Source organism: Curcuma longa, chromosome 16 (assembly GCF_044706935.1).
Source record: "Curcuma longa cultivar G26 ecotype Majalengka, Jawa Barat chromosome 16, ITB_CL_G26_1.1, whole genome shotgun sequence".
Classification (NCBI taxonomy): Eukaryota; Viridiplantae; Streptophyta; class Magnoliopsida; order Zingiberales; family Zingiberaceae; genus Curcuma; species Curcuma longa.
In genome coordinates, this window is record NC_133876.1 from 5,033,670 (window position 1) to 5,060,989 (window position 27,320).

The window sequence follows — 27,320 nt, forward strand, 5'->3', positions numbered from 1 at the left end:
GCCCCAAATATTTTTTTCCATGCCTAAGGCCTCCAAAATTATTAAGATGACTCTAATCTCTGCAGTAAAAGGTGGAATCCACTATCCTAGCGATCTTATGCGGTCGACTCTCACGATCATCTATGAGGAGGTAAATTGAAAAACTACAGTTAACCAGGAGAGGATATGGATGACTCTGATCTCGTCTTAATTATACCAATGAATCAAAGGACACAAAGATGATGGGTTCCCCATCTGGAAGAAGAGAAAAACTGCATCGACAATTGCAACAATATAATTTTCAACAATAAGTTCTTGATTGGTCGAGTGCAATATCTTCAGATTAGTACAAGCAGGAGAAACATCCTGTTGCTGTGAGTCCCACTAAGATGTCTTAAAATTAGTGCTTTGATACTATATATAAATTAAAGTAGCAGATGGAGAAGATGAGAGAATTATATTGAAGAATATATACTTTAATTTGCTTTTGTTAATTAGAATAGGCCTGTTTATTTATAAGGGAGGATCACAGCAGTTTTGTATATTAAGGCTGCAACAATAATCACCAGGTGATCTTTCACATTATTACTTTTGATGATGATCTGATCGCCATCAAAAGAAAATAGTAAATGAAGACAGCAGTCACGCGTCAGATGAGTGAAAGCCTAGAACGGACAGACCTTTTCCCAATGAAAGAGAGAGAGAGAGAAAGAGCGTGAGGAATATAATTCTTCAAGCACGCGTTAAAGGACATTAACTTCATCCTAAAGTGCCTACAAATGAGTCAGATATCATTAGCATAAAGAGATCATAACATGAAAGGACCTTCAAAGAAATTAAATTTTTATCTATCATCATCCAAAATAACTTTCATCTCTCTCAACTCTTCCGTTGTATATATATATATTATCATCCCTACTTTTGGAAAAGATGAAACACTTGGCAATTAATGGTGATTGAGTGTGACTTGTCATTGCCTTAAGTTTTGCTCACAAGAAGCAGATAAGCTTTGGTTGGATTAGGGTTTCTGATATCGAGTTCCAGCGTCAATTCAAAATATGACAGCTCTAACGTGAAGCAGAACAACCGACATGAATTGTATGTCGTTTGGCCTTTTGCCACTGTGCCCACGCTGAGACAACTAGAGCTCGATCATTAAGGCAGATGAACAGAAGTTCTGGACAAGTGCTGTGAATGGATTGGCTGTTGTGACTTTATATACGAAATATATATATTATAATTATATGGAACTAAAATATGCATCCTGCAATCATTGAAGGAATCAGTCTCTGAGTTGGATGCTGAAGTTGACATGCTGTAACTCATCAGTTTTCTGATCTCACCATCCTCCAAGGAACAGCAACCTCATCTCTTTCTCCATGCAGTCTTAAGTCATTCCACTGTTGAACTCAGCCATTGCAGTCTTTCTTTAAATCTCTCTCATTCATTAACTCGCTCGATTTTCAGAAGGCACTTGCATAAAATAAAGAAGCATCCAATTGATACAGGAATTATTGATCGATGTAATCTCTCTCTCTCTCTATCTCTCTGCGTTGATCTATAAATCTGAACAAACCAGAAATTAAGTAGCAAGCTAGCAAAGCCATGTCAAAATTAACTTGATTCACTTTTGCACACAAATTAAGAAAATGATCGCCTGCATTGGGTCGTGCGAGATCGATCGATCAAAAAAAACAAACAAAAAAAAAATCAGGAAACGACTGCAATCCTGCAGTGAATCAAAATGATATTAAAGCTAGCTCAGGAATGATGGATCATGAATTAATGAGGATAGATAGATATCGATATCATGGCTACCGGAGGATGATCAGGAATCGCTGGTGCTCATCGTATCGTGGCGATCGATTTTGTGGCGATGGGCAGACATGGATGATGTTGAGACCGTCTCGGAGCCGGCTGACAGTGTGCGGTAGATGTTGGGGGCAGAAGGAGTGGAGAAGCTACTGTGGGGTTCACCGGCGATGGCGGCGGTGGAGAGGCCTAGTTGTTGGCTTGGGAGGAGGGCCATGGGAGTGGGTGGGAAGTTCATGAAGTGGAGGGCGGTGGATCCTCTAAACATGGAGCTGCTGCCGCCGCCCATTTGAGGGAATGTCCAAATGGACTGCTGGCTGCCGCCACCACCAACCGTGTGATCTTGTTGCGAGTTAGGGTTTGTGACCATCCAAACGGTTCCACTTGGCATTTGGCCGCCATGGCTTGATATCTGGCCGTAGCCTGACATCTGCGATTGCTGCTGCTGATGGATCTCGGACTCCCATCGCCGCTTTCTGAGGTTTCGGATATCGGCCTCCGCCGACGCGTCGAGGCCGATGCTACATGAATTGAAGTTGAGTAGCACGGAGGAGGACGTGGAGGGCCCTTCCAAGGGGAAAGAAGAGCTGCCACCGCCGGCGCGGTCCCAGATGTAGTGGTTGGGGAGGGCTTCCGCCGCGGACATGGAGTTAAAGTAGTTGGCGGCGGGGAGGAGGTGGGACGGGGCGGAGATGGTGGCGCCGGAGCTGCGGAGGGAGATGTTGAGGGAGGTGAAGTTGGCGGGGATGGTGCCTGTCCCGGTGGCCGCGATGACGGCGGGCTCGGCTTGCTGGAGCAGCCACTCAATGGTCTCGCCGTCGGTCTTGTGGCCGAGCTCGCGGGTGAGCTGGAAGACTCGCGCCGCGCAGAGGGCAGGCATGCGGATGCGCCGCCCGCGGCCGTCCACCTTGGTGTGCCGGTCTTTGTTGGAGTTTCTCTTGGGCGGCGGCTTCCGCGCTGCCACCGCGAGGTCAGCCGCGGCGGAGCCGCCGGAGGAGACAACCATGGAAGGATAAGCTGAGCTGGAGCAGGAATCTAACTCTTCCTTCTTCTCCAGCAGCTGGAGAGGGAAGCTGGGGCGCCGCCTCGACGATCCACCGCTTTCTCCTTCCTCCATGATTAATCTATCACTAAACTCGAGATCACTGAATCTATATGTCAAATTCGCAGTAAAAGCAAGCAAAGAACGGCCTGCAGCATCGAATTGAAGAAGACTGAGAGAGGCAGCTGCAAGTAGGTAGGTAGCTAACTAGACTAGGGTTGGGGACTGTCGAAGGGCAATGAGGTTGACATATATTTCAGAAGATGGGGTTTGGTAGGCCATGGCCAACTGAAAGCTCAAAGCGATCGAGAAACTAAGTTTTTGTGGCCAACTGAACGATCAGATGAATTCAGGTGATCCTTACGGATCGATGCATGTTGTAGGGCACCACAAACTCGGGACGAAGATTTTCACAAACACCGGACTTGCTCAAATTGGTAGGCCACTCGATCGCGAGCTGAGATATTTGATGCACTAGCTAGAAAGGGAATACGGGGAGAGAAGAAGAAGATGGGAGGAGACCACAGAGAGAAAGAGAGAGAGAGAGGATAAGGGAGATGAATAGTATGGGCGATTAATAAAATTAGGATGTGTATGATCTGATATTGTTATCCTGCGTGATAAACTCGTGCGTGACTTCCTGATCCACTGCTGTTGCCGCTGCTCTCGTCGCGTTGTCCGATCGTCGTCAGCTGCCGCTTCCGCCGTGATCCGCGCGCCACTCGTTGACGCTTCACTCGGCACCGGATTTCGATCGGATAGTGATCGGACTCCAGCGAATTTGATCGGAAACAGCCGCTCCCCACTGCGCGGCCACTATCGACGACAATCGGGCCGGATCGGACTGATCTTTCCTCGGCTGGTCTCCGGCTGCGATTTGGTCGGAATCCGATCGCGATTTGGTCGGAATCCGATCGTGATTTGATTGGAAACGGCGCTCTCACTGCTACGACCCTGTTTCTGGTTGAATTTTGTCGAATTCTGATCACTATCCGGTCGGAATTCGACGCTGGACGAAACGTCGACGAGCAACGCGTCGTGCCTGAGGCAGCGGCCAATAGTGATCGGATGACATGGTGAGGGTAGCGACAACGATGATAGATCACAGGTGTCGTGTACAGATCGTGGATTTCTGATCGTGCAGTGTAGCATTTTTCGTGTAAGATCTGATAAAGGAAATGAAAGGAAGAGGTGATAACTGATAGGGACTGGTGGCAGTAGAAAGCGTGGCATGTCCAATGCGATCGCCATCTACAGGAACTCCGTTTTGGGCTGTTGCCATATTTTAATGTATCCCTGCTGTTTGAACGTCAGGAGTCCTGCAGTAATAGAGTTATTTTAGTCAAGTACCATGAATTCCATTTATCTCCGATGTGATATTATATTCGGTAAATTTTTAAAAGGTGTGTTTTAAATTTGAGAAGGTTAAAAGACATATTAAAATTTTATTTTCTTCAAAAGATATATGGACATTCATTTTTTTATTTTCTTTATTTTATTTATATTATAAAATAATAAAATTAATAAAGTTGATTTTATTAATAAAAATTTACTTGGGTTAAACCAACACTATAACTTAAATATTAGCATTATTATTATAGTATTAATTTTTGAAAATCATCAGTATTCTGAAAATTTTAAATTATTTTAAGTATAGTTGGAGGGCCTTAAAATAATAAATGAGGATTTATTTGGACTTAGATTTACCTAATAAGAGTTAGAATGAGTGTCATCAGAGTTCTCTAGGTTCATTAATGGGGAGTAAGTAATGAGATGAAAGATGTGAATATGTAGAAGGGAGATATGATAAAAAAAATCTTGATCCTAAGTCTACTACACAAAGTTATAGACTTGTTATAATTAGTATAGAATTTGAAATTTTCTAAATCTTTTGAGCAGTGCTGAGAATCATTAATTACAATGATAACGGAAGACACCCTTAGACTTCAGAGTACTGTAAAAATCTACAGGAGTTGAAATGAGTTCAATCATATCTCTCTAAGCAGGGACGGATCCAAGAAAAGGAGGTGGGCTGGACTTTGGGTGTGGAAAGGGTGGGCTAAGTAAAAAAAATTTGTACAAAAAGAACCAATGTGTAATAATATAATAGTGAAATTTTTTTTACAAAAATATTTTTACAATAGATAAAAAATATTTTGGGATGGGCTAGAGCCTAGGATAGCCCTTGAGAAGATCCGTTTTTATCTCTAAGTACATTAATAAATTTTGATCGAAACTCATTGATGAACTTAAACTCATTGATCAAAAATGAGAAGGATAGTGGATAAGCTGCATAGGCCTTTGATGTAACAATCCTGGGGAGTTATAAAAAATAATCATGTCCATCTTTTTTATGTTTGCTTATTCTAATTAATATATATGTGTGTGACCTTGTTAAGCAATTAGTAAGAGAAGAATATATTTAATTGTAGGTACGCTATTCCCCCTATAATGCACGCACTCTATGATCTTATAATTTATTGCCATGAATGTTTTCTCCTTTTGTAGAAGTTGGAAGTGCGAATAATGATCTATTTTCCTCCTCTGATGAACTCGAATTGCCCCAAGTAGCTTTCAAGTTTATCTTTTGGATCTGTTTCTTCTTTCATTTTTCAGGTGAATTTGCTTCCTTCTCGCTATCTTTCCTCAATTTTGGATTCAAGTCTCTTTCGTGACCTTCCTTGGTGTAGTTGTGGCAACATATCATTCATCTTCTTTCTTCCTTCTTCATTTTGTTCTTTAGATATTTATATATTCAAGTTTTCCTTATTTATTCTTTCTTAAATTTATGTCTGATAAGACTTTTTTTGATTTGCTGATAAGATCTCGATCAAGCCTTGCGATTTCATCTTTATCAAGTTTATCGATCTATCGATCATTGAGATTGATTCTATTGAACTATGTGTCATATCATCGATTCGAATCCAGACTCAAACTTGATAAGTCGAACCTCAATCGGTCTATTGATCTTTGGAATCAGCTACTGATTCTGTTTGGATCCGATTTGATCTGAATCCAATTCGATTAACTCCAAACTTGATTTGGCTGTGTTTGATTTGCGTCTGATTTACGTGTGGTAGAAGAAGTAAGTTGAGGATATTAATAATTTGATGAAATTTATGAATTTTGGAAAGAACATGTTCTTCCTACGTGTTTTAAGGACGAAGAAGATGAGAATTCACAAAATTTCTAAAAAATCCTTTGTTATTTTCATCCATTTTGAATAAAAAACAGGAATATTTATAGAAATAAAAACTTAAAATAAATTTGAGATAATCAAGATAGTAAAGAAGAGATTTCGGGAGTGATTTACGATGTAGAATAATGTATATATATGGATGAATGAAATAATTTGTAGAAATAAATGAGTATTTATAGAGGAATTTTTTTTTTTAATTTATTCACGTGACCCTTATATATAGCCGTTTGGAATTTATCGGTTTTTGGATTTTTTAAATAAAATCTTATCATTCAAAGACCGTTGGGAATTTATATTTTTTATAAAATCTTATTATTCAATTCAAAGACAATTGAGAATTTCTCATTTAATTTATTTATAAAATTATTCATTAACTACTTATTTAAAGAATTGAACATTATAGATGTTATAATACCCATTCATATTCAATATAAATATCAATTAAATATTATAACATTCACATATTAATATATATTGGATGTTTTTATAGCTACACTGATAATTTGACATTGATTAAAATATTACAGAATTATTTTAATCAAATTAATACATTTTTAAATGTATATTTTATTTTCTAAATTCTAAATATTTATAATAAAATTTGTATTATTTTATTTTCTATTTGTTTTTTAAAATATGATTTAAACAAAATTTTTGATCACATAATCAATTAAAACGATAAATACGAAGCAGATATAACAACGGATGAAACATACCGAAAATGATATCCTGCGCGACGAATTTGTGCGCATCCGTGCGTGACATCGCAGACCCACCACCACTGTCGCCGCTCTTGTCGTGCCGTCTGGCCACCGTCGGCTGCCAGCCGAATCGCGATGGACGCGCAGCTTGTTGGCGCTTCGTTTGACGTCAATTTCTGACATAATTTAGTCGGAAACAATCAAATCACATGACCCCTCACTGTGCTGCCACTGTCCACGACAATGGGCGCGCCACGGCAGTGACGCGATCGGGCCGGATTCCGATCGAATCGTGGTCAGAGACCGATCGAGGAAGGACCAACATGCGACGCTCACCCTTTCTCGGTCGGTCTCCGACAGCGATTCGATCGGAATTAGGGATGGCAACGGGTTCGGGGGTTCGGGGGTTCGGGGGTTCGCGGGGAAGCCTTCTCCATCCCCGTACCCGAAACCCAAACTCATATACCATCCCCGTCCCCATCCCCGTCGGGTATCATAATTTAAATACCATCCCCATCCCCGTCGGGTTTCGGATATCCAGCGGGTTTCGGGGATCCCCGCGGGTTTCGGGGTTGATTTTCCCCGCGGATATTTTCATGGGTATCCCCATACCCATACCCATATCCATCCCCATCCCCGTCTTATTTTTTTTAATATTAATTTAAATAAATAAATAAATATATATATTATAAAATCCTTACAAAATAACATTATAAAACCAAATATTAAACTCTAAAATAAAACATTATCTCTAAAACAACATCCAACTAATGCATAATCGATGCAATAAGTTTGAAGTTCTTCCATTCTTCAATTTTTCAAAATTTTGACACCACTTATCCTACAAAAAAATAAAAATAAAAATAAAAAGAGTTAACTATAAGATGGGTCGGGTTCGGGGATGGGGACGGAGAATATTTGAAATACTATCCCGACCCATCCCCGTTTTCCGAGATTCGGGGATTCCCCATCCTCATCCCCGCTTTCTTGGATTCGGGGATTCTCCGGTCAAAATGGGTTCGGGGAACGGATTCCCCATCGGGTCCGGGTCTAATTGCCATCCCTAATCTGAATCTGACTCGATCGGCGTCGACAGTAGCCGCGCAGTGGGGGGGCAATGTGATTTGACTGTTTCCGATTAAATTATGTCGAATTTCGACTACTATCCGATCGGAATCCGACGAGGATGAAGCGCCAACGAGCTGTGCGTCGATCGTGCGAGAAAGAGATAGGTGGTGGTCAGATGGTGCGGCGAGGGCAGCGGCGGTGGCGGTGGATCGACGGTGTCGCTCACGGGCGTGCAAAAATTTGTAGCGTATGATATCATTTCTATAAGACATAAATTCCATTCAAAGCCTCTTCTAATTTCTACCTAATTTAATTATAAAACAGACAGTTTTAATATATGCTCTCCATTACCGGCGGACTTTGAGTTGTATCGCATTTAACCCAAAACTGGGGAACGTAGGCTTCCAATCAGGCAATGGGTGCGGCGATGGGCGCTTTTGGACTAATTTTCTCCAGTTTCTCGAACTCCTCTCGGAGACTGCAACCACGTCGAGTTAGGGTTCCGATTCCTATTTCTCCATTCCCCTCCGACCATGTTTTGGGAGTATAGCTATTTATTGATTACGATCGAGTAGACTTGCAGAAAAGAAGAAAAGAATAAGGATCGATAAAGTTCAGACAATACCCTCACCGATGTCGTCATGGGCCACCGCGTGGGATCGTGGCGGATTTTTTTATTTTTTGGCAGAAGAAGAAAAGGCAGTGCAGCTACCTTCCACCCCGGATGCTACACTGGATCCAGGAGGAATTGGGGAAACACATAACGGAGGCGTAGGGAACCCTTCGTGACCTCCTTTTCTTCTTCCTTGCATCGATCGGCTATCGCCTTCCGCCCCACCTCGCCGCCGTTCGTTACCGGAGCATCAATCTCACAGAAAGTAAGTTGCTTTCCCTATCACTTCATTTATTGAAAAAGGCTGATCATTTTGAGGTCACAACGGTGGTTTTATTTTTCGGATTCTGACCTCGATTATAACCCTTTTCGGCCACCGGGAAGAACGGAAAGCACAAAATCGAAGTTTTTTTTTTACTATAAACCTTGGCTTAATTTTCCAAAATGTTAGATATTTCTTTCCTCCTTTGGATATGCTACTGTGGAAGAGTATTTTGTAGGTTACAAAGCAGTAGAGAGAGAGAGAGAGAGAGAAAATCCTAGCCGCCTCTTTCTCGTTTTTTTTCATCTTATTTGGCTACGAGGATAGTTGTTTTTGCCGATTGCTTGAGATTTCTAGTTCTCAGGTTGGAGAGCAGCTGCTGAAGCTACTGGTGAAAATAACAAATCCAATCCAGAAAATGTTGATTTTGTAGCCTGTTGAAAAAGTTTAAAACCTTTTCACTTCAAGTGTTCTTTACCAAGATTCAAACTTAGCGTTTACTCTTTTATGTCTCATCTGTCAAAAATAATATCATCTGCAAATAACATATATTATGGTAATGTGTCTTGGATGTGTCAAGTGAGTTTATCTAAGATTAAGTTTAAAAGATAGAGACTTAGAACTGAGTTGATCCTTAATGTAATCTTATTTTTATATGAAACACTTTGTTAATTCGCTGAAGTCTTCACTCTTATCTTCGTATTCTTAATTATTTTAATATATGCTATGTTGATACTTTCTTTTCTAGAATTCTTTACATAATTTCTATTGGGACTTTGTCATAAACTTTTTTTAGGTTGACAAAAACCATGTATGTCTTACTTTTTTTCTCCATCATTTTCAATTTTATCTTAAAAATTAAATCTCTAATTTATTGTAAAGGCATCAATTGTAAATATTCTCCAATTAATTTTCAATTATTGCATTTGTGCCAATTTTAGATATTTTCAAATCTTAATGATTTTGTTGATTGCAATGAACCATGGACAGGATTCAAGATAGTCTTGTATTGGATCAATCAGAGGTGGGGTCCACTATTAAATTTTTTTCTACATATTGGTTTTTTGAAAAGAATACATATTCCTTAATTTCTTGGTAAATAGACAATTAATCCAAAAAAATTTTATTTTAACAAAATATGAATTCCCTTATTTCAAAATAAAACTTAAAATTTTATTAAAAAACAATTTAAGCTTCCGAAACTAAAACTTCTAATTTAAACTTTCTAACTTAAAACATAATTTTAACTGCATGAATATCTTTTCATCTTCAACATTCCTGCTTATGTGGAGATGAAAACTAAACAATAACTCCGCCTGTGATAAGTTTACCTTATCATTGCCGGTCCCAAGCCCGGATAAAGGAGGAGGGTTGCGTTAGGTTGCCAGCCAGCGTTAAACTAAGGCAAACACTCATGAATGGATCCATTAAACTATTGTGCTAATGCTAGGATGTTCCCCGGAAGGAACGCGTTGCAGGGTCCGACTGTAACGTCTCGGCAAGGACCGCTACATCTCCATGAGAACTTGGGTGTAGTGTTAAATGAGCAAAAGTTCTCACACCATAGGTTGGGTAAGAATAAAAATTATAGGAAAATTAATAGTCTAAGATTTGGAACATGGAATATAGGAACCCTTACTGGTAAAACAATGGAGGTAGTAGATACGATGATTAGGAGAAGAATTAGTATTTTGTGTGTACAAGAGACAAAATGGGTAGGCGAAAAGGCAAAGTTAATAGAGAACTCGGGTTATAAGTTATGGTACACAGGGAAGAGTAAAACAAGAAATGGAGTTGGTGTTATTGTAGATAGTTCGTTAAAGGATGAAGTTGTAGGAGTAAATAGAAAGGGGGATAGAATTATAGCTCTCAAAATAGTAGTGGAGAAAGACACTATAAATGTAATTAGTGTATATGCACCTCAAGCAGGATTAGATGAAAATACCAAATCAAGGTTTTGGGATGACCTAGATGAAGTATTACAAAATATTCCATCAAATGAAATGGTTTTAATAGGAGGTGATCTAAATGGACATGTTGGAGTGAAAAATGAGGAATATGAGAGGGTGCATGGGGATTATGGGTTTGGAACAAGAAATGAGGAAGGTAAAACTATACTGGATTTTGCGATAGCATATGATCTTATACTAGCTAATACGTTTTTTAAGAAAAGAGAAGAACACTTGATCACATTTAAAAGCGGGAATAATAAATCGCAAATTGACTTTCTTATGGTTAGGAAGAGGGATAGAAAGATTTGTAAAGATTGTAAGGTCATTCCTGGAGAAAGTTTAACTACCCAACATAGGTTAGTAGTATTGGATATACGTCTTAAGCATAATATCCATAAAAAGAAAATATCCACTACTCCTAGAATTAAGTGGTGGAAGTTGAAGGATGAGAAACAAAACATATTTAAGGAGAAGGTAGAAGGACAAGTATTAGGTGAAGTATACGGTGACCCTACTACGACATGGGATAAAATGGTATCAAAGTTGAAAATAATAGCCAAGAGTATACTCGGCGAGTCAAAGGGGCATGTACCACCAAGTAAAGAATCTTGGTGGTGGAATGAGAAAGTACAGGAAAAAGTGAAGGAAAAACGAATAGCCTATAAGAAATTATATATTTGTAAGAATGAAGAAAATTTAAAAAAATATACATTAGCTAAGAAAGAGGCTAAAAAAGCAGTGAATGAAGCTAAAAATACAACTTTTGAGCAGTTATATCGAAAATTGGATACAAAAGAAGGAGAAAAAGACATTTATAAAATAGCTAAAGTGAGAGAGAGGAAGACAAAAGATATTAGCCAAATAAGATGTATTAAAGATGAATGCAATAGGGTATTAGTAAATGATGGAGAAATAAAAGAGCGGTGGAAGAGGTATTTTCATCAACTTTTTAATGAAGGTGTAGGTGATCAACTTAACTTAGGTAATTTAAGCAGGTCAAATGAGTATAGAAATTTAAATTTTTACCGTAGAATTCAAATTTCAGAAGTAGAACAAGCTTTAAACGGAATGAAAAATGGAAAAGCCGTTGGACCAGATGATATCCCGATAGAGGTATGGAAGTGCTTAGGGAAACAAGGTATTGAATGGCTTACAAAATTATTTAACATGATATTAAAAACAAAGAAAATGCCAGATCAATGGAGAGTAAGTACTCTAATTCCCTTATATAAGAATAAGGGGGACGTACAAAATTGTGCAAATTATAGGGGCATTAAATTAATGAGTCATACCATGAAACTTTGGGAAAGAGTAATAGAAAAACGATTAAGGAAAGAGAGATGGTCACCGAAAATCAATTTGGGTTTATGCCTGGTAGGTCGACAATAGAAGCTATACATCTTCTCAGGCAACTAATTGAAAAGTATCGGGGGCAAAAGCAAGATCTACATATGATATTTGTTGATTTAGAAAAAGCTTATGATAGAGTCCCAAGGGAAATTATATGGAGAATTCTAGAAAAGAGGGGTGTTAGCGTAGTATATATTGACCTAATTAAGGATATGTATGAGGAAGTAACGACTAGAGTGAAGACTTCAGGCGGATTAACTGAAGCATTTCCAATAAAGATAGGGTTACATCAAGGGTCAGCTCTAAGTCCTTATCTTTTTACACTAATCATGGATGAACTTACTGGACATATTCAAGATACCGTACCATGGTGCATGTTGTTTGCAGATGATATTGTATTGGTAGATGAGACACGTGAGGGAGTAAATGCTAAATTAGAATCTTGGCGAGAAACACTAGAAGAGAAAGGTTTTAGGCTTAGTAGAGTAAAGACAGAATATATGGAATTTAAGTTTAGCAATATTGAACGTAGTGAGACAAGTATTAAAATAGGAGATGATGAGTTGTCTGAAACTGAGAGTTTTAAATATTTAGGATCATTTTTGCAAGCCGATGGAGGGATTGAGAGAGATGTCTTACATAGAATACAAACAGGATGGTTGAAGTGGAGGAGAGCATCAGGTGTTTTATGTGATCGTAAAGTGCCTCTAAAACTTAAAGGAAAGTTCTATAAAACGGCAATTAGACCTGCCATGTTATATGGCGCTGAATGTTGGGCTATGACTCGAGCACATGAGCAAAAGATGAGAGTTGCGGAGATGAGGATGTTAAGATGGATGTGTGGACATACGAAGATGGACAGAATAAGAAATGAGAGCATTAGAGAGAAAGTTGGAGTTGCATCTATTGAGGGAAAACTCCGTGAGACACGTTTAAGGTGGTACGGACATGTACTTAGACGACCGATAAATGCTCCAGTTAGGCGGTGTGAAACTATAACAAATACGCATATCAAACGAGGGCGAGGTAGACCAAAAAAGACTTGGTTAGCAACAATAAAACAAGATAAAATTTATTTAAATATAAATGATGATATAATAGGAGATAGAGCTCAATGGCGTAAAAGGATCCATATAGCCGACCCCACTTAGTGGGATAAGGCTTGGTTGTTGTTGTTGTTGTTGTTGTTCAAATCTACCCTGATTAGTTGAAAGTAAGTTAGATTATGTTTCAATTAAACCTAACTTAATTTTGCCGAGACAAAGTTGGGTTGGTCCCAGTCTTTTCTTTTCTCAAGATTGTTTGATATATAAGAAGTTTTCCTTTCTTGATGCAAAACTTTTGTTGTTCTCTCTTGCCTTTTGTTGTTTGTATTATTTGTGTACATGAATTCTTATGATTGCTTCTCATTTTGTATAGGTATCATCACAGTGGGAAATCAATGATGAGATTGCTTTATAGATGTGGGATATTGGTGGTCGTTCTTTTGTCATGTATGCTGTTCTATTGTTTCAATTGTTTCTTATAGTGACCTTTTTCATTTAAGAAAAAAGCTTTCACAAACTACCACTATGAATTGTGTACAAATTTGCATATGAACCCTCCACCTTTTTTGGTATCTCATTGATATCCATGATTTTTTTTACTCTAATTTCTTTTTTTTTAGAATTTTCATTAGTATCATTTGTGAAATAGAAAGCATGCATGCCATGATGGTTTAACTTTGTTACTAGTATTTTGGTTAGATAATTTATTGACTAAACCAATTTATTGAGCATGCAAAATTATTCTACTTGTAGTAATCAAGTGAATGTGTTATAATATGGCACTTTATGTAATGGTTCCTGAAGGAAAGGTAGGAGTCTAAATGAATTTGCTTGAGAAATAATCTGGTATATGCCTAGAAAATTAAGCATAGCTATCATTTGTAGTTTTAAAAGAAAAAGAAATTTATACTTAAATTTTCTTTGTAGCTTACAGAAGTGCCCTCTTTACTTTCCTTAAATATTAGCTTATACAGATATTTACAATTGTTTGGCTTGGATATCAGTTCATGAACGACAGAGGAGCTCAAGTGGGTGTAGTTTGAGCAAGTGTTGTTAGGTTGAGGGGAATTTACCCTTCAGTTCGATTGAGAAGGGAGGATAGGATGATCTAGAGTTGAACTCGTATGAGTCCTTATGGGTTTGTCTGAGTTGGTTAATTTGATTTTTGTATTTTTAGTGAATAGGTCTAGGAGAAAGGTTAAGGGGTGGAGTGGAATTTTGGATTGAGGATGCTTTGGGTAATTGTGGGTCACATTAGAGAAAATTCTTGAGATGGGCTAAATATTCTAGATGAAGATAACTTTGTTTTCATCATTTATGGAATCCAAGGTCCTCCCTAATAATTGGAGTTACACTTTTATAAGCCTTGGGATGCTCATTCAATAGTGCTATGCCTTGCATCGTCTAATTAGTCAAAAGATGTATCTGTTCTCTGTTGCATCAATTGTTCTTTGCTTGTATACATGTCGTCTTTGGATTGGAATGATTTTATTCCCTTGGCTCATTAGCTGTTCGCATAGCTATACTCTATCCTACAAATGTAGCAACCATTCAATCCTTCATTGTTAAAGGTTGTCTTGGGTAGACACCCCTTTAATACCGCATTAACGACTTTGTCTTCTCTTGCACGACACTCTCCATCTATGAAAATCTTCTTGATCATTTGTTTTTTATATTCCTCACTTACAACTCTAGAAAACATTCACTCTAGCTTTGATTCAGCATTTTCGTGCTCAATAATATCCTATTCCTAGCTTGGTAAGCTTCCTTTAATATTTTATTCTGTTCATGTTAGCGTAAGTGTGCCTTGAGGCAAAATTGCTGCAACATAGCCCCTATTCTTATCTTAATATTGGTTTATACCTTAGGCGGGTGGAACTTCTCAGTTAATCTCTGATGGAGCTCCCTGAAGAGGTTACTACTCCCTTATATTCTAGTATGCTAGCTCAAGTCAAGCTAAAGCTACTAGACTCGATTGGAAGAGAGTTTATTCTTCACTCCCACCATAGCTGCATGAAAATTTAAGAAGATCAGACTTAAGTAAAAATCCTCTCTTTCCTAAGAAGATTAGACTTGAGTAAAAATCCTCTCTTTACTATTCCATTGTATTTTAGTATGCTAGCTCAAGTCAAGCCAAAACTACTAGACTCGATTGGAAGAGAGGTTATTCTTCGCTCTCTACCATAGTTGCATGAAAATTTAAGAAGATTAGACTTAAGTAAAAATCCTCTCTTTCCTACTTTATAGTCTTGCTTGATCTAACAAAGCTTTTAATCATCCTTTCAATTGTCTTATTATTTTTCAAGAATGATGTTGAACTCTAGTTTCCTTTCCTAGTTCTAATTCTTTATCTACTCAACTTCTTGAACCTTTTCATAAGCTTGATTCTCCAAACTCTTGGTGTCACATGGCCATATCTTTGTCAAGGCCTATAAGGAACCAAAGTATGTGATCAACCATTTTGCTAAGGAAAGTCCACCATCAAGGTAGCCTCTCTCTGTCGTGGCTCTTGAGTAAAAGGAAGGTGTCAGACACGAGCCTAAAGGCAATGACTAAGATAGCATGGTGTTATTTGTGGCGTTAGTGAAGGCAGCCAAGGTGACCAATAGGGCCGTAAAGGTTGTTGATGAAGCTGGGGCGATCATTCGTCTCTCCAAAGTTTGAGGTAGATGGATCCTAATTTATTTAATATTCAAGTTCTTGAATGTAAGCCTTGTTAGTTTATTTTAACATACTAGGTTCTCTTAGTAGTGAAACTTGCCGTAAAGGTTGTTGATGAAGTTGGGGCGATCATTCGTCTCTCCAAAGTTTGAGGTAGATGAATCCTAATTTATTTAATATTCAAGTTCTTGAATGTAAGCCTTGTTAGTTTATTTTAACATACTAGGTTCTCTTAGTAGTGAAACTTGTTAGTTAGGTAAACACAATAAATCCTCTTAATATCATAAGCGCGCTTCTTCATCCTTAGTTTATTGAGATGTTTAGGGTTTAAGATTCTCTATCACCTTGTCAATAAATTTTCTCAAATAATCTAATCTTCTTTAATGAAAGATTATTCGGGGGTTTTCCTTTTCTCTATGTTTATCTACTTAACTTCACCCATGATGAATTAACCCCGCCATTGTCGGTCCCAAGCCTGGATAAAGGAGAAGGGTTGCGTTAGGTTGCTAGCCAACGCTAAACTAAGGTAAATGTTCAACAAATGAATCCATTAAACTATTGTGCTAATGATAAGGAATGCGTTGCAGGGTTCAACTGTAACGTCTCGACAAGGGCGACTACATTTCTAGAATTCGGGTGTAGTGATAAATATGCAAAAGTTGGCATTGTAGGGTCTGACTGTAACGTATTGGCAAGGACCGCTACATCTGCATGAAAACTTAGGTGTAGTGTGCAAAAGTTTTCACACCATATGTTGGATAAGAACAAATATTATAGGAAAATTAATAGTCTAAGATTTGTAACATAGAACATTGGAATCTTTACTGGTAAAGCAACGGAGGTAGTAGATACGATGATTAAGAGAAAAAATAGTATTTTTGTGTGTACAAGAGACAAATGAGTAGCCGAGAAGGCAAAGATGTTAGAGAACTTGAATTTTAAGTTATAGTACACAAGAAAGAGTAAAATAAGAAATGAAGTAGGTATTGTTGTAGATAGTTCGTTAAATAATGAAGTTGTAGGAGTAGTTATAAAGGGGATAGAATTATCTCTCTCAAGATAGTAGTGGAGAAAGAAACTATGAACATAATTAATATATATGCACCTCAAGTAGGATTAGATGATACCAAATCAATCAAGATTTTGGGACGACCTAGATGAAGTCTTATAAAATATTATGCCAAATGAAATGATTTTAATAAGAGACTATCTAAACGGGCATGTAGAGTGAAAAATGAGGAATATAAAAGGGCGTATGAGGGTTATAAGTTTGGAACAAGAAATAAAAAAAGAAAAATTATATTAGATTCTGCGATAACATATGACCTTATACTAGTTAATATATTTTTTAAGAAAAGAGAAGAATACTTGACCACGTTCAAAAGTGAAAATAATAAATCGCAAATTGACTTTACTGTGGTTAGGACGAGGAAAGAAAGATTTGTAAAGATTGTAGGCTCATCCCTAGAGAAAGCTTAACTACTCAACATTGGTTAGTAGTGTTGGATATTCACCTCAAGCATAGTATCAATAGAAGGGAAATATACATGCCTCTTAGAATTAAGTGATGGAAGTTAAAGGATGAAAGCAAAACATATTTAAGGAGAAGATAGAAGTACAAACATTAAGTGAAATATATGGTGACTCTAATATGATATGAGATAAGATGATATCAAAGTTGAAAATAGTAGCTAAGAGCGTACTCGGTGAGTCAAAGGGGTATGCACCATCAACTAAGGAATCTTGGTGGTGGAATGAGAAAGTACAGGAGAAAGTGAACGAAAAAATGAATAACCTATAAGAAATTATATATTCGTAAGAACGAGAAAAACTTTAAAAAAATATACAATAGTAAAGAAAGAGGATAAGAAAGTAGTGAATGAAGTTGAGAATGAAACTTTTAAATGGTTATATCAAAAATTAGATACAAAAGAAGCGGAAAGAGACATTTATAGAATCACTAAAGTGAGAGAGAGGAAGATAAAATATCTTATTCAAGTATGATGTATTAAAAATGAATGTAATAAGGTACTGGTAAATGATAGAAAAATAAAAGAGCGGTGAAAAAGATATTTTTATTAACTTTTTAATGAATGTTTAGGTGACTAACTTAACTTAGGTAATTTAAGTAGGTCAAATGAATATAGAAATTTAAATTTTTATCGTAAAATTTAAACTTTAGAAGTAGAACACGCTTTACATGGGTTGCAAAATGGAAAAACCGTTGGATCAGATGATATTCCAATAGAGGTATTCAATATATTTTATAAGGTTAAAAATTATATTATATTTATTATTTATTATTTATTTCTAAGAATCCGTCTCCTCTATCTTAAAGAGGTATATTTTATATTTATTTTTTCTATTTGCCTTGTGAATAGATGGAGGGAAAAAAATAACCATCCTTTCAGAGGAATTTTTTTCTCGATTTGTCTTGCAGATAATAAAGGAAAAAAAATAACTATCCTTAAAGAGGTAAAAGAGTTTTTTTTTCTCTGTTTAGCCTCATGGACGGATGAAGTAGGGAAAAATTTGACAATGAAAAAAATAAAGAGTAACCCGCTGCACGAAGCTCCTGTTAATGCACGGTCTAAAGACCATATTAGGTTTATTATATGCAGTTTTATCTTGCATTGTAAGATATTGTTTCTGCGACTCAAATCAGTATCATAAGGCCATATGACAGCAAGTTTACTGTTGCGCCAAATCTCCCTTTCAAAAAAAAAGAATATGTTTTCTATAGCATGATATGGACTAAACGTTTCTGACACATCTTTCAAATTTTGAGAAGCTCTTTACATTCAAAGAAGATGTAATTTTTGAATACCACAATTGGGGTATTTCCACTGTAATATTTCGGGATACACAAACTATAGGATTAAACCTTAAAGGCATTCCATTAGGTTTTGGTAAACCTATTTTTAAATTTTTGTAAGATATTTGTTGAACCATGTGATTCATCATATTGTTATGTACAAGGTCAAATACATATCTTTTGAGGATTTATATTACGCAATTAAGAGGTTCACCTAACACTCCAGCACTTTTATTTTTCATAGTTTTTCAGATAGTGCCTAGGCATACTAATGGGTATTGAAATCAGTACACATTTTGACTTGCTAGGTTCAATTTTATCACGAGTTTCTTCTAATCACGATGATTATTTTCACTGCAAAAGCATAGTGAGAAAATGGGCAGACTATTCAAATCAAAATGAAATTAAAGAAAATGATCTGAATTTGAAGGATTTATTGTTTTTTCTTCATGTTCCAAGAACTGGAGGGCGGACATATGCTCATTGGTGAGTGCCTTTCTTTTCTATCTTGATTCAAATTTTATGTTGGTATGAAATGAGGTGTTTCTCCTGATATGTATGCAATCACTAACAGCTTCTTGAGAAAGCTTTATACTAGTGCCCTGGGATGTCCACGCTCCTATGACAAATTGCATTTTGATCCAAGGTATCTCTCCTTGTTTCTTGGCAGCATAAGCATTACTATGTTGTTATTAGTCAGTACACAGATGTCCCATTGATGCTTTTACTGCTAAGGACCCTTTCTTCTACTTCATTAAAATAATTCATAGAATGGTCTAATATAAAATCAAGGATCCTGTTTCAGCAAAACAATATATGCTAATTTCTTGTAGTAAACAAACTTCCTATTTTTCGAGAAAGATATTTGCTAAGTTATTGTATTAAAAAATTGTTAACCATGTTAAATTGGTGACACTAAAAATATTAGATGGGATACAAAGTCCAAATTATATATATAATTGCGTTCTCTTCTTCTTTTTCCTCCAATTCATCATCAACACTATATGTTGGAATAGTGGTACTGAATGGGATTGAAATTGAACCTTGCTTTCAAATTCCTTTATTAGTGATTCGAACCATTGGGATAGTTCTTGGGGTTGATGGTGATTGTGTGCCCTATCTACATCAGACTGTTCATCAAGGTTTCCTTTAAATTTCTTACTGAATCATCCATGTCTTACTCGGATACAATATTGGTATGGCCCTTGCTGTAGGTTCTGGTAAGGGCCTTGTAGATATCATATGTTGGGGGTGAACTATACTTTTTGCTGGGGAATTGGTTGAAGTTTTGGCTCATGCTGCCTCTTTCAACTAATATTAGAAGGGGGCATGCTTCATTAAGAGAACATGATTTCCAAATAGAGAGAAAAGATAAAAATTTAGATAACAAAGAGATAATCTTTTTTATTGCACAGACATGCACGCCCTAGTCAACATCACAAGTACTACCTAACAACAACAATAACAACCAAGTCTTATCCCATTAGGTGGGGTCAGCTATATGGATCTTTCTACATTATTGAGTTCTATCCCCTACTATATCATTATTTATATTTAAATAAATTTTATCTTATTTTATTATTATTAATCAAGTTTTTTTTGTCTTCTTTTTTCTCGTTTAATATGCATATTTATCATAGTTTTATATCGCCTAACTGGAGAATTTATTGATTGTTTAAATACATGTCCATACCAGGGATTAAATACCGAGCCGAACCGCCCGATACGCTCAAAATTTACCGTTCCGCCAATGGATCGGCACCGGCACAGCACCGGCACAGCGATTCCGGCCGGGAAACACTTTCGGAGGCATCGCCCCGGTGCGGCGACGCCTCCGGAGGCGTCACACGGCCTCGGCGATGCCTCCGGAGGCGTCACACGGCCTCGGCGACGCCTCAGGAGGCGTCGCTCGGGCCCGACGACGCCTTCGCGCGTGGGCAGCGCCCGATGCGCGATTTTTGATTTTTTTAAAATTTTTTAACTTAGGGTTTAATTAAGTTTTAATAATCAATTCCTAATTATAGTTCAGGATAATTTAAATAGGCTTTAATAAAATCCATAAAATTAACTTATTATTTTTAAAAAATATTTTATTTTTTATTTTTAAATATTTAGATTAAATTTTTTATTTTAGTTAATATATTTTATTTTTTAAAAATATCGAAATTATACTGGCACGGCACGATACCGAAACTGTATCGTTCCAGTCCGGAATCGAAACCTCGGCACGGCTCGATATTTTAAATCTTGGTCCGTACTATCTTAAACATGTCTTCTAGAGTTTTTCCTCAATAGTGCAATTCTGATTTTTTTCTCTAATATTTTCATTTCTTATTTTGTCTATCTTTGTATGTCCGTATATCCACCTTAACATCCTCATCTCTGCAACTATAATCTTTTGCTCATGTGCTTAAGTACTATCCATCCAACGAGAAAATAACAAAATCACCCACTACTTTGTAAAAGCTGCTGAGACAAAAGTAACGTGCAACACACCATGTTGCTTAGTTAAATCCAATCTTAAACCTCAAAAATGTAGAGAAAAGGTTATCTAAAACTTTGTCAGTGCTATAATATGAAACTTCCTTAGAAGTTGTTTGATAATTGATGGTTTTTTGTTTTTCGTCATGTTGAGATATATCTCCTTTTCTTTCACTTGGCCATATCCTACTACTGATGCCACTTTCCATCTCAATGAGCAATATTGTGTAATGTATTGCAAATACAAAACATGGTGAATGCACTAATAACCAAATCATTTTAGTGCACACGTGTCATGTACATACCGGATAAATACGATATGCTAATAACTCTAGGTTGGTTGATATGTTACTCCCCTCTTAACCACTATGGATTGAGCATCTTAGTTAATTGCAAGCTTATGTGCTGCATACCTATTGGAAACTCGAGATTTGTATATTTGATTTATAAGTTGTATATTTACGCAGTGCGTATATCAAATTACCCTATTACATGATTCAAGTAGACATTTTGCCTCATAAGCAACAAGAATGGGAATTTCATCTTTGAAGAAACCACTCATTGTGCTTTAAGAAGGTCATTGAACAATCACCCCACCCCTATATTAAGGGTTCAATGAGCATGGATCACATCTTGGTGTCAAGATATCGTAACAACATATATATTAAACAATACTTCCTGTATCCTTAAGCTCCGAGCACCTCCAGGTTATGGCGCGATGGTAAAATGTGGGATGGGCTTCCTAGGCAACGAAGGTTCAAATCTCACACAAGTCACATTATACTTATGGAGTTTGAAAATTTTATAATGCTGGACCGTCTGTTAGGACCTATCTGCACTTCTCGATTTATTCTAGTGGCCATTGGAAAATTTCCACGCTAGTCACCTCTAGGATTAGTCGGATCGTAAGAACTGGATACCTTATATTTTTGATAGCATGAAATTGATTGATCATGTGGCACTAAAACTTCCCCTAAGTGGAGTTAATTTGAAATTGCTTATAAGTTTAATAGTTTTTTAATCAGTAGTCACAATAAACCCGTAGGTCACAATTAGAAGTCTTGTGTTAACTGTTTAAAATTGTGAATGAAAGTCAAATCATCAATATTTCACACAGACAAGGATATATAAAATATTTTTCAACGGATATGTCAGGCCAGGAGTTGAGCTGATATTGGGAGGCACTTTTGTAATTTTGCAACTTAGTGTGCGTCCCTGGGGCAATGGTGCAACAGTAGGACATCCGGGTTGTAACTCAGGGACCCGCGGTTCGATCCCCAACTACGGCGTATTTGCAGGAATCAAATGGGGAATGCAATCAAAGGATGCTGGGCATCTGGATTGGCCGCCGTATGCGCTTCCCGATTTACCCTGGTGGTCGGTGGGAAACTTCCGTGGGACCGGGCCGGCCACCCCCAGAGATGTGGCTACTGGGATTATCATTTTTTTTTATAGATAATTATCTCTTAATTCAAGTGATTGAATTGCAATTGAACGGACCCTTTTCTCCAACTGCAGAAGAAACAAATATTAGAATGCCCTAGGCTTACTCAGCTTGGATTTATAGATGGGTTAATTTTTTTTATTGTAAAGCTAGTGAATTGGCTATCTTTTGTTCTTACTCTTTCATAAACTTCCTGTGTGTGGGGTTGTTGTAGGAACATTTTAAAACTTCAATTGAGATAATGGGCTTTCTGAATATTGTTCCTTAAAAAAATTGATGTTTGCTGATAATTCTTTATAGGTCCCAGTATCTGGGGATATTCCGCCTGCATTAAATGGTTTCAACTGATTTGTGTTTTATATTTTTATTATTTATTCTAGTAATTAACACCTATATACTGAATTATCTTGTGCCAGTAAACCAAATTGCAGATTGCTGGTGTCTCATGATGATTATAGTTTGATGTCCAAACTCCCTAAGGATAGGACTTCAGTTGTTACTATTTTACGAGATCCAGTTGAACGTGTATTTAGCACATATGAATCTTCTGTGGAAGTTGCGGCTATATTCCTTAAACATCCAAATTTGACTTCGGCGGATCAGATGTCTAGACAAATTCAAAAAAAAACTGGTGTTGCCAATATTTTAGATGGATGGCCCTGGAAATATTTGGTTCCTTGGATGAGACAAGACTTATTTAACCGGGTATGCATTTTAATTCCATTGTTCCTGCATGTGCCTTCTTGTTTATGATGATATCATTCTTTGTTAATTTTTGTGATTTTACTGAAATGTCAAAGATTAACTACTTACCCATGAGTATTCTCTGTTAACAAAACTTAACAGTTTTCTTTGTTCAACCTCTTTTAATTTGGTTTTATGATGTGTCAAAAATAGGCTATGATAGTAACAAATGTTCTAGTATTAAAATTGTAAAACTACTTGTCAGATGACCAATAATAGGTTGGAAACATACTGATGAACTTACCTAGTGTTGATTTTAGTGGATCTAATAATTCTTGTAAAGTTCTTTGAATGCTTCTATAAATGTTGCAATCAATACTTGAGTTCTGAGTATGGCTTTCACCCCCTATCCTGCTGCAAGTAACAGGGCAATTCTTTTGCTCTGAAGTTTTCGCAAGTGTACATGCATACATGGTTTCAGATCCAGTTAATGTGGAGTGATCTATAATTTAGCTTTCCCTTTTCTGTAATGGATATATTTATGCTTTGGGGTAACAAAACAGAGGTTTGCTACTCTAATGACGCAGGAAGGCTAAAATGATTTTGTTCGTATGAGTTATATTTCTTTTTTGCGGAACCAATTCCTATTGATTAGGTAATAGTATCGAAATATCCAAATCTTCTATTTTCTTTTTATTAGTTGGGAAAAATTTGCACGTCTAACATTTTCATACAAACAACTCTGCAGAGGGATGCTAGAAGATCTGGAAGATATCCTAAATTTGAGGAAATTAGTAGTCCGTATGATATGCAAAACATGGCCATGCCTTTACATGAGTATATTAATCATCCTATAGCTCATGACATCATTCACAATGGGGCAACTTTTCAGGTATAATGCTGGGTTAAATTCTTGTATTATTCTAATTTGTTGCTGTATTCTAATTATGTCGTTGAATATTCCAAAGCTTAAACTGAAGAATCCTTTTATGGTTATAGTTTTTTGTTATGGAATGTAAATGCTATTAATAGTAGGGATCTCTACTTGTAATATCTACATTGATTAATTATATAAATAGCTAGAGGGACTACCTAGTTTAATTAATTCTAATCTTTCTTGGTAACATGGTATCAGGTTGATAGACATGATGCCTATTTATTTCTCCATGAGGGTCTTGTTCTTGTCTCCAATCTGCCAGTTTGGAGTGCCTAGATTGCATGCATCAACGATGAGAGTACACATTGACGGAATTGTGTTTGCTCCCTCTCCCTACCATGACAATGCATTTATCTCCCAAATGTTGCAATCTTTTTTGTTGAGAAACAAATTTGATACACTCAAGGTAGGAATCCTGTCACTGAGCTCTGATAATCTCATTGACAGTGCCAGAATTGTGAGCTCAACTTTGAGCTCCCAAGATCCTTCGCTGTTGGAGAGATCACAAATAAGGAATCCACTGTTCTTCACTACAAAAGAAGAGGAAGAGGAAGAGGGAGGAGCCCAAATCGCAAAGAAATAGAAGCTTCACCACATTACTTGACTGATCTTCCTCTCTGATTACTGTAGCTAGAAAAATAAAAAAGCTAAAAAAACTATTATTCTAGTGAAAGGGTTATGTAGGGGTGATAAAAGACCTACAACTTTACCTCCCCTATGAGGCTTGAATTCTCTTGTTTTTTTTTGATGATTTTAGAGGAAAGGAGAGAAATATCTGCTGATTTTCTGCCTGAGTAAATGAGGGAGAGCTTATCGAAAATGAAGCTCTCTCTTTCCAAATGGATTCTGTGCGTGTAACAAGGTTGTAAGAGATCTGATATTCTTTCCTCTTCCTAATGAACACTAGCTATTCATGCTTGGGCATCTGGTTGTATGTGTGGCTCTAACAAATAGGACACAATAGCATTGTCTTGTTGTCTGGTTCTAAGATAATTTTTATTAATTGTTCCAACCTTTGTGCTTACCTCATTGTTTACAGTCACCCAAGTGCGGTGAGAATATTTATCACCTTCTCTGCATTTTTCATTTCTAAACCCTTTGAGATAGATAGAAATATCAACTCCAACTGCAAGGACAACTACTGATTTCCTGTATCTAAAAATGACATAGAATGGTCACTTAACTTTGGAGATTTGATGTGTAATCTCATCGGTGGGGCTCAGCCCTAGGATCATTGCTATTTGCACACACATTTCTCCTTAATCCTAGACATGACATTGCAGTGATCAGTATAAGATCAAAGTTATGGGAACAGATTTTTAGATGCACTGCCCTATATTTGAAAGGATTAACAGCTCCTTTCAGGCACGTCAACCATTTGAAATGGCTCAATATGGCAGAAAATAAAGTCTTAGCGGATCGAGCAGGATAAATTGTTGATCGGTTGTACGGATAGGCTTTATCGGTCGATCAGAAAAAGGCTATAAAAAGGGCTCGAATCCGAGACTCAGAGATTATGTAAAAGCAATCAAGCAATCAAGCAATCAAGCAATCATTTCTTCATCAATTTTTGTTTTTCTGTGCTCGAATTCACCTCAGATCCAGGTCACTCCATTGAGCTCCAAAATCCAGCAAGCTTTACATTGGATATAACATTTATTTTTAATTGCATTTCATTTTGTGAGATATAGTAACTATTTAGGGAAATCTCTTTGGTTGTAAGAGGCTTATCCATTTCCAAATTTGTTTCGGATAGGAGAAGGTTTAGAGGTATTTTGAGATTGATCCACCTAACGGACCATATGTCGTGGATGTAGGAACCAGTAGGGAATCCGAACCACGTTGAAATTATTGCATCTCTTTTTGTTTGTTTTTATTCTTATTTAATTTTCTGCTGCAATCTAATTTTGTAATAAAACAAGGTTTTACAATAAGTGCTATTCAACCTAATGCCACCTTCCGATCCTATAATTTTGTCTTTGATTTCTTGTAAGTTGTTTTATATTTATCTTTTTTACTAGTTTTATCTCCTTGTTTCTAGTACCTGTTCCATGATTAAATTATACTAACATATAGGCAATCACCACATTATCATTGATTGGATTTGAAGAAAACCTTGTCAAATCAACTTATATTCTTTTAAAACAGTAATTTCTTACTAGGTTGCAGGACTGACAAACAACTCATATAGTGTGGAATCACATGATGTGCGCAATTGTGTAAAGAAGCACCCACAACTTGGTCTCTTCGTTTTAGAAGTTGCAAAGGTGCATTTAATTCTGGCCTGACATTTATTATTATATTTCTGATATTTCACATACAAGGTCTTTGTTTAACTTGGCTCCAGCTTCAAAATGCTACAGCATAGGTTAAATCATATGCTTTATGTTGGCCTCACTGAAGAGCACAAAATGTCTGCTACCATGTTTGCTAAACTGGTTGGAGCTCAAGTGCTTTCTCAATTGAAAGATTTGAACTTTGATTTTGACCAAGCAGTAACCAACGAATCTGGTACTCCATAGTGTTTTATTTATTTATTTTTACTGCTTGTCACTGTTACATGATGCTCATAAATTGAAAGTTCTAATATAACACTGCAAGAAGCACCTCTATGATCTTTGGAGAGGCCTCCCAAACCACGAATCCAAAGGTAGCTGATAATAGGGACGCCCGCAACCGCGACTAAAATATGTTAGGGGGGCGCCTTGATAGGGAATTAGAGAGTATACGTCCTCGGACTTCGAAACCCTGCACCAGCTAACCTAACATGACCTCGAAAGGCTGTACTTTTCGGCCAGCTGGCAAAGCCCAATAAGTGTCGAAGCTGAAAGAACTGCTTTGGCAGAAATGGGAGTCAGGTGAACTTGAACCTTACGAACCCACGAACTCCAATGCACCCTAGAGTCAATTGACTTAGACTCAGATATGGATACATCAAGTATTCCAACTAACTCGCTACACTTTTCAGCCACCGCTCTGTTGCCAATGATATTGTAATCGCCGAGAAGAGCATAATTTAGAAATGGCTTCTGGGTCAACAAACCAAACCACGCAGCCAACCACACCATATAATTCAGTGAGAGACTGAAGAGGGCGAGGGCCCAAGAGCCGTAATAACCTAACGGCTGACCAGTTCACATACCTCACTTTTTTTTGTAATAAAGGGCAATGAGTATAGCAAACAGACGCCGCTTACCAGCCCCTGAAAGGGTGCACGTCAGGCGACCAGGGAAGGGATTTCAGATTTGAATTCACTCTACCTTTTCATGGTAGA

The 27,320-nt window shown here is 37.1% G+C and overlaps 2 protein-coding genes across 2 annotated transcripts; one reads left to right on the top strand and one right to left on the bottom strand.

Moving 5' to 3' along the window:
• Positions 1-1,602: 1,602 nt before the first annotated feature.
• LOC141847884 (uncharacterized) lies at positions 1,603-3,314 on the bottom strand. Its single transcript, XM_074735979.1, has one exon. The coding sequence runs from the start codon at positions 2,906-2,908 to the stop codon at positions 1,808-1,810; it is 1,101 nt and encodes a 366-aa protein (XP_074592080.1). The 5' UTR covers positions 2,909-3,314; the 3' UTR covers positions 1,603-1,807.
• A 5,294-nt stretch (positions 3,315-8,608) lies between these two features.
• On the top strand, positions 8,609-26,568 carry LOC141846941 (protein-tyrosine sulfotransferase-like). Its single transcript, XM_074734961.1, has 8 exons — positions 8,609-8,679; positions 13,398-13,471; positions 18,809-18,986; positions 19,075-19,146; positions 22,842-23,130; positions 23,858-24,001; positions 26,209-26,313; positions 26,410-26,568. Exons 2-8 carry the CDS (start codon positions 13,420-13,422, stop codon positions 26,566-26,568), a joined length of 999 nt encoding a protein of 332 aa, XP_074591062.1. The 5' UTR covers positions 8,609-8,679; positions 13,398-13,419.
• The last annotated feature ends 752 nt before the right edge of the window (positions 26,569-27,320 follow it).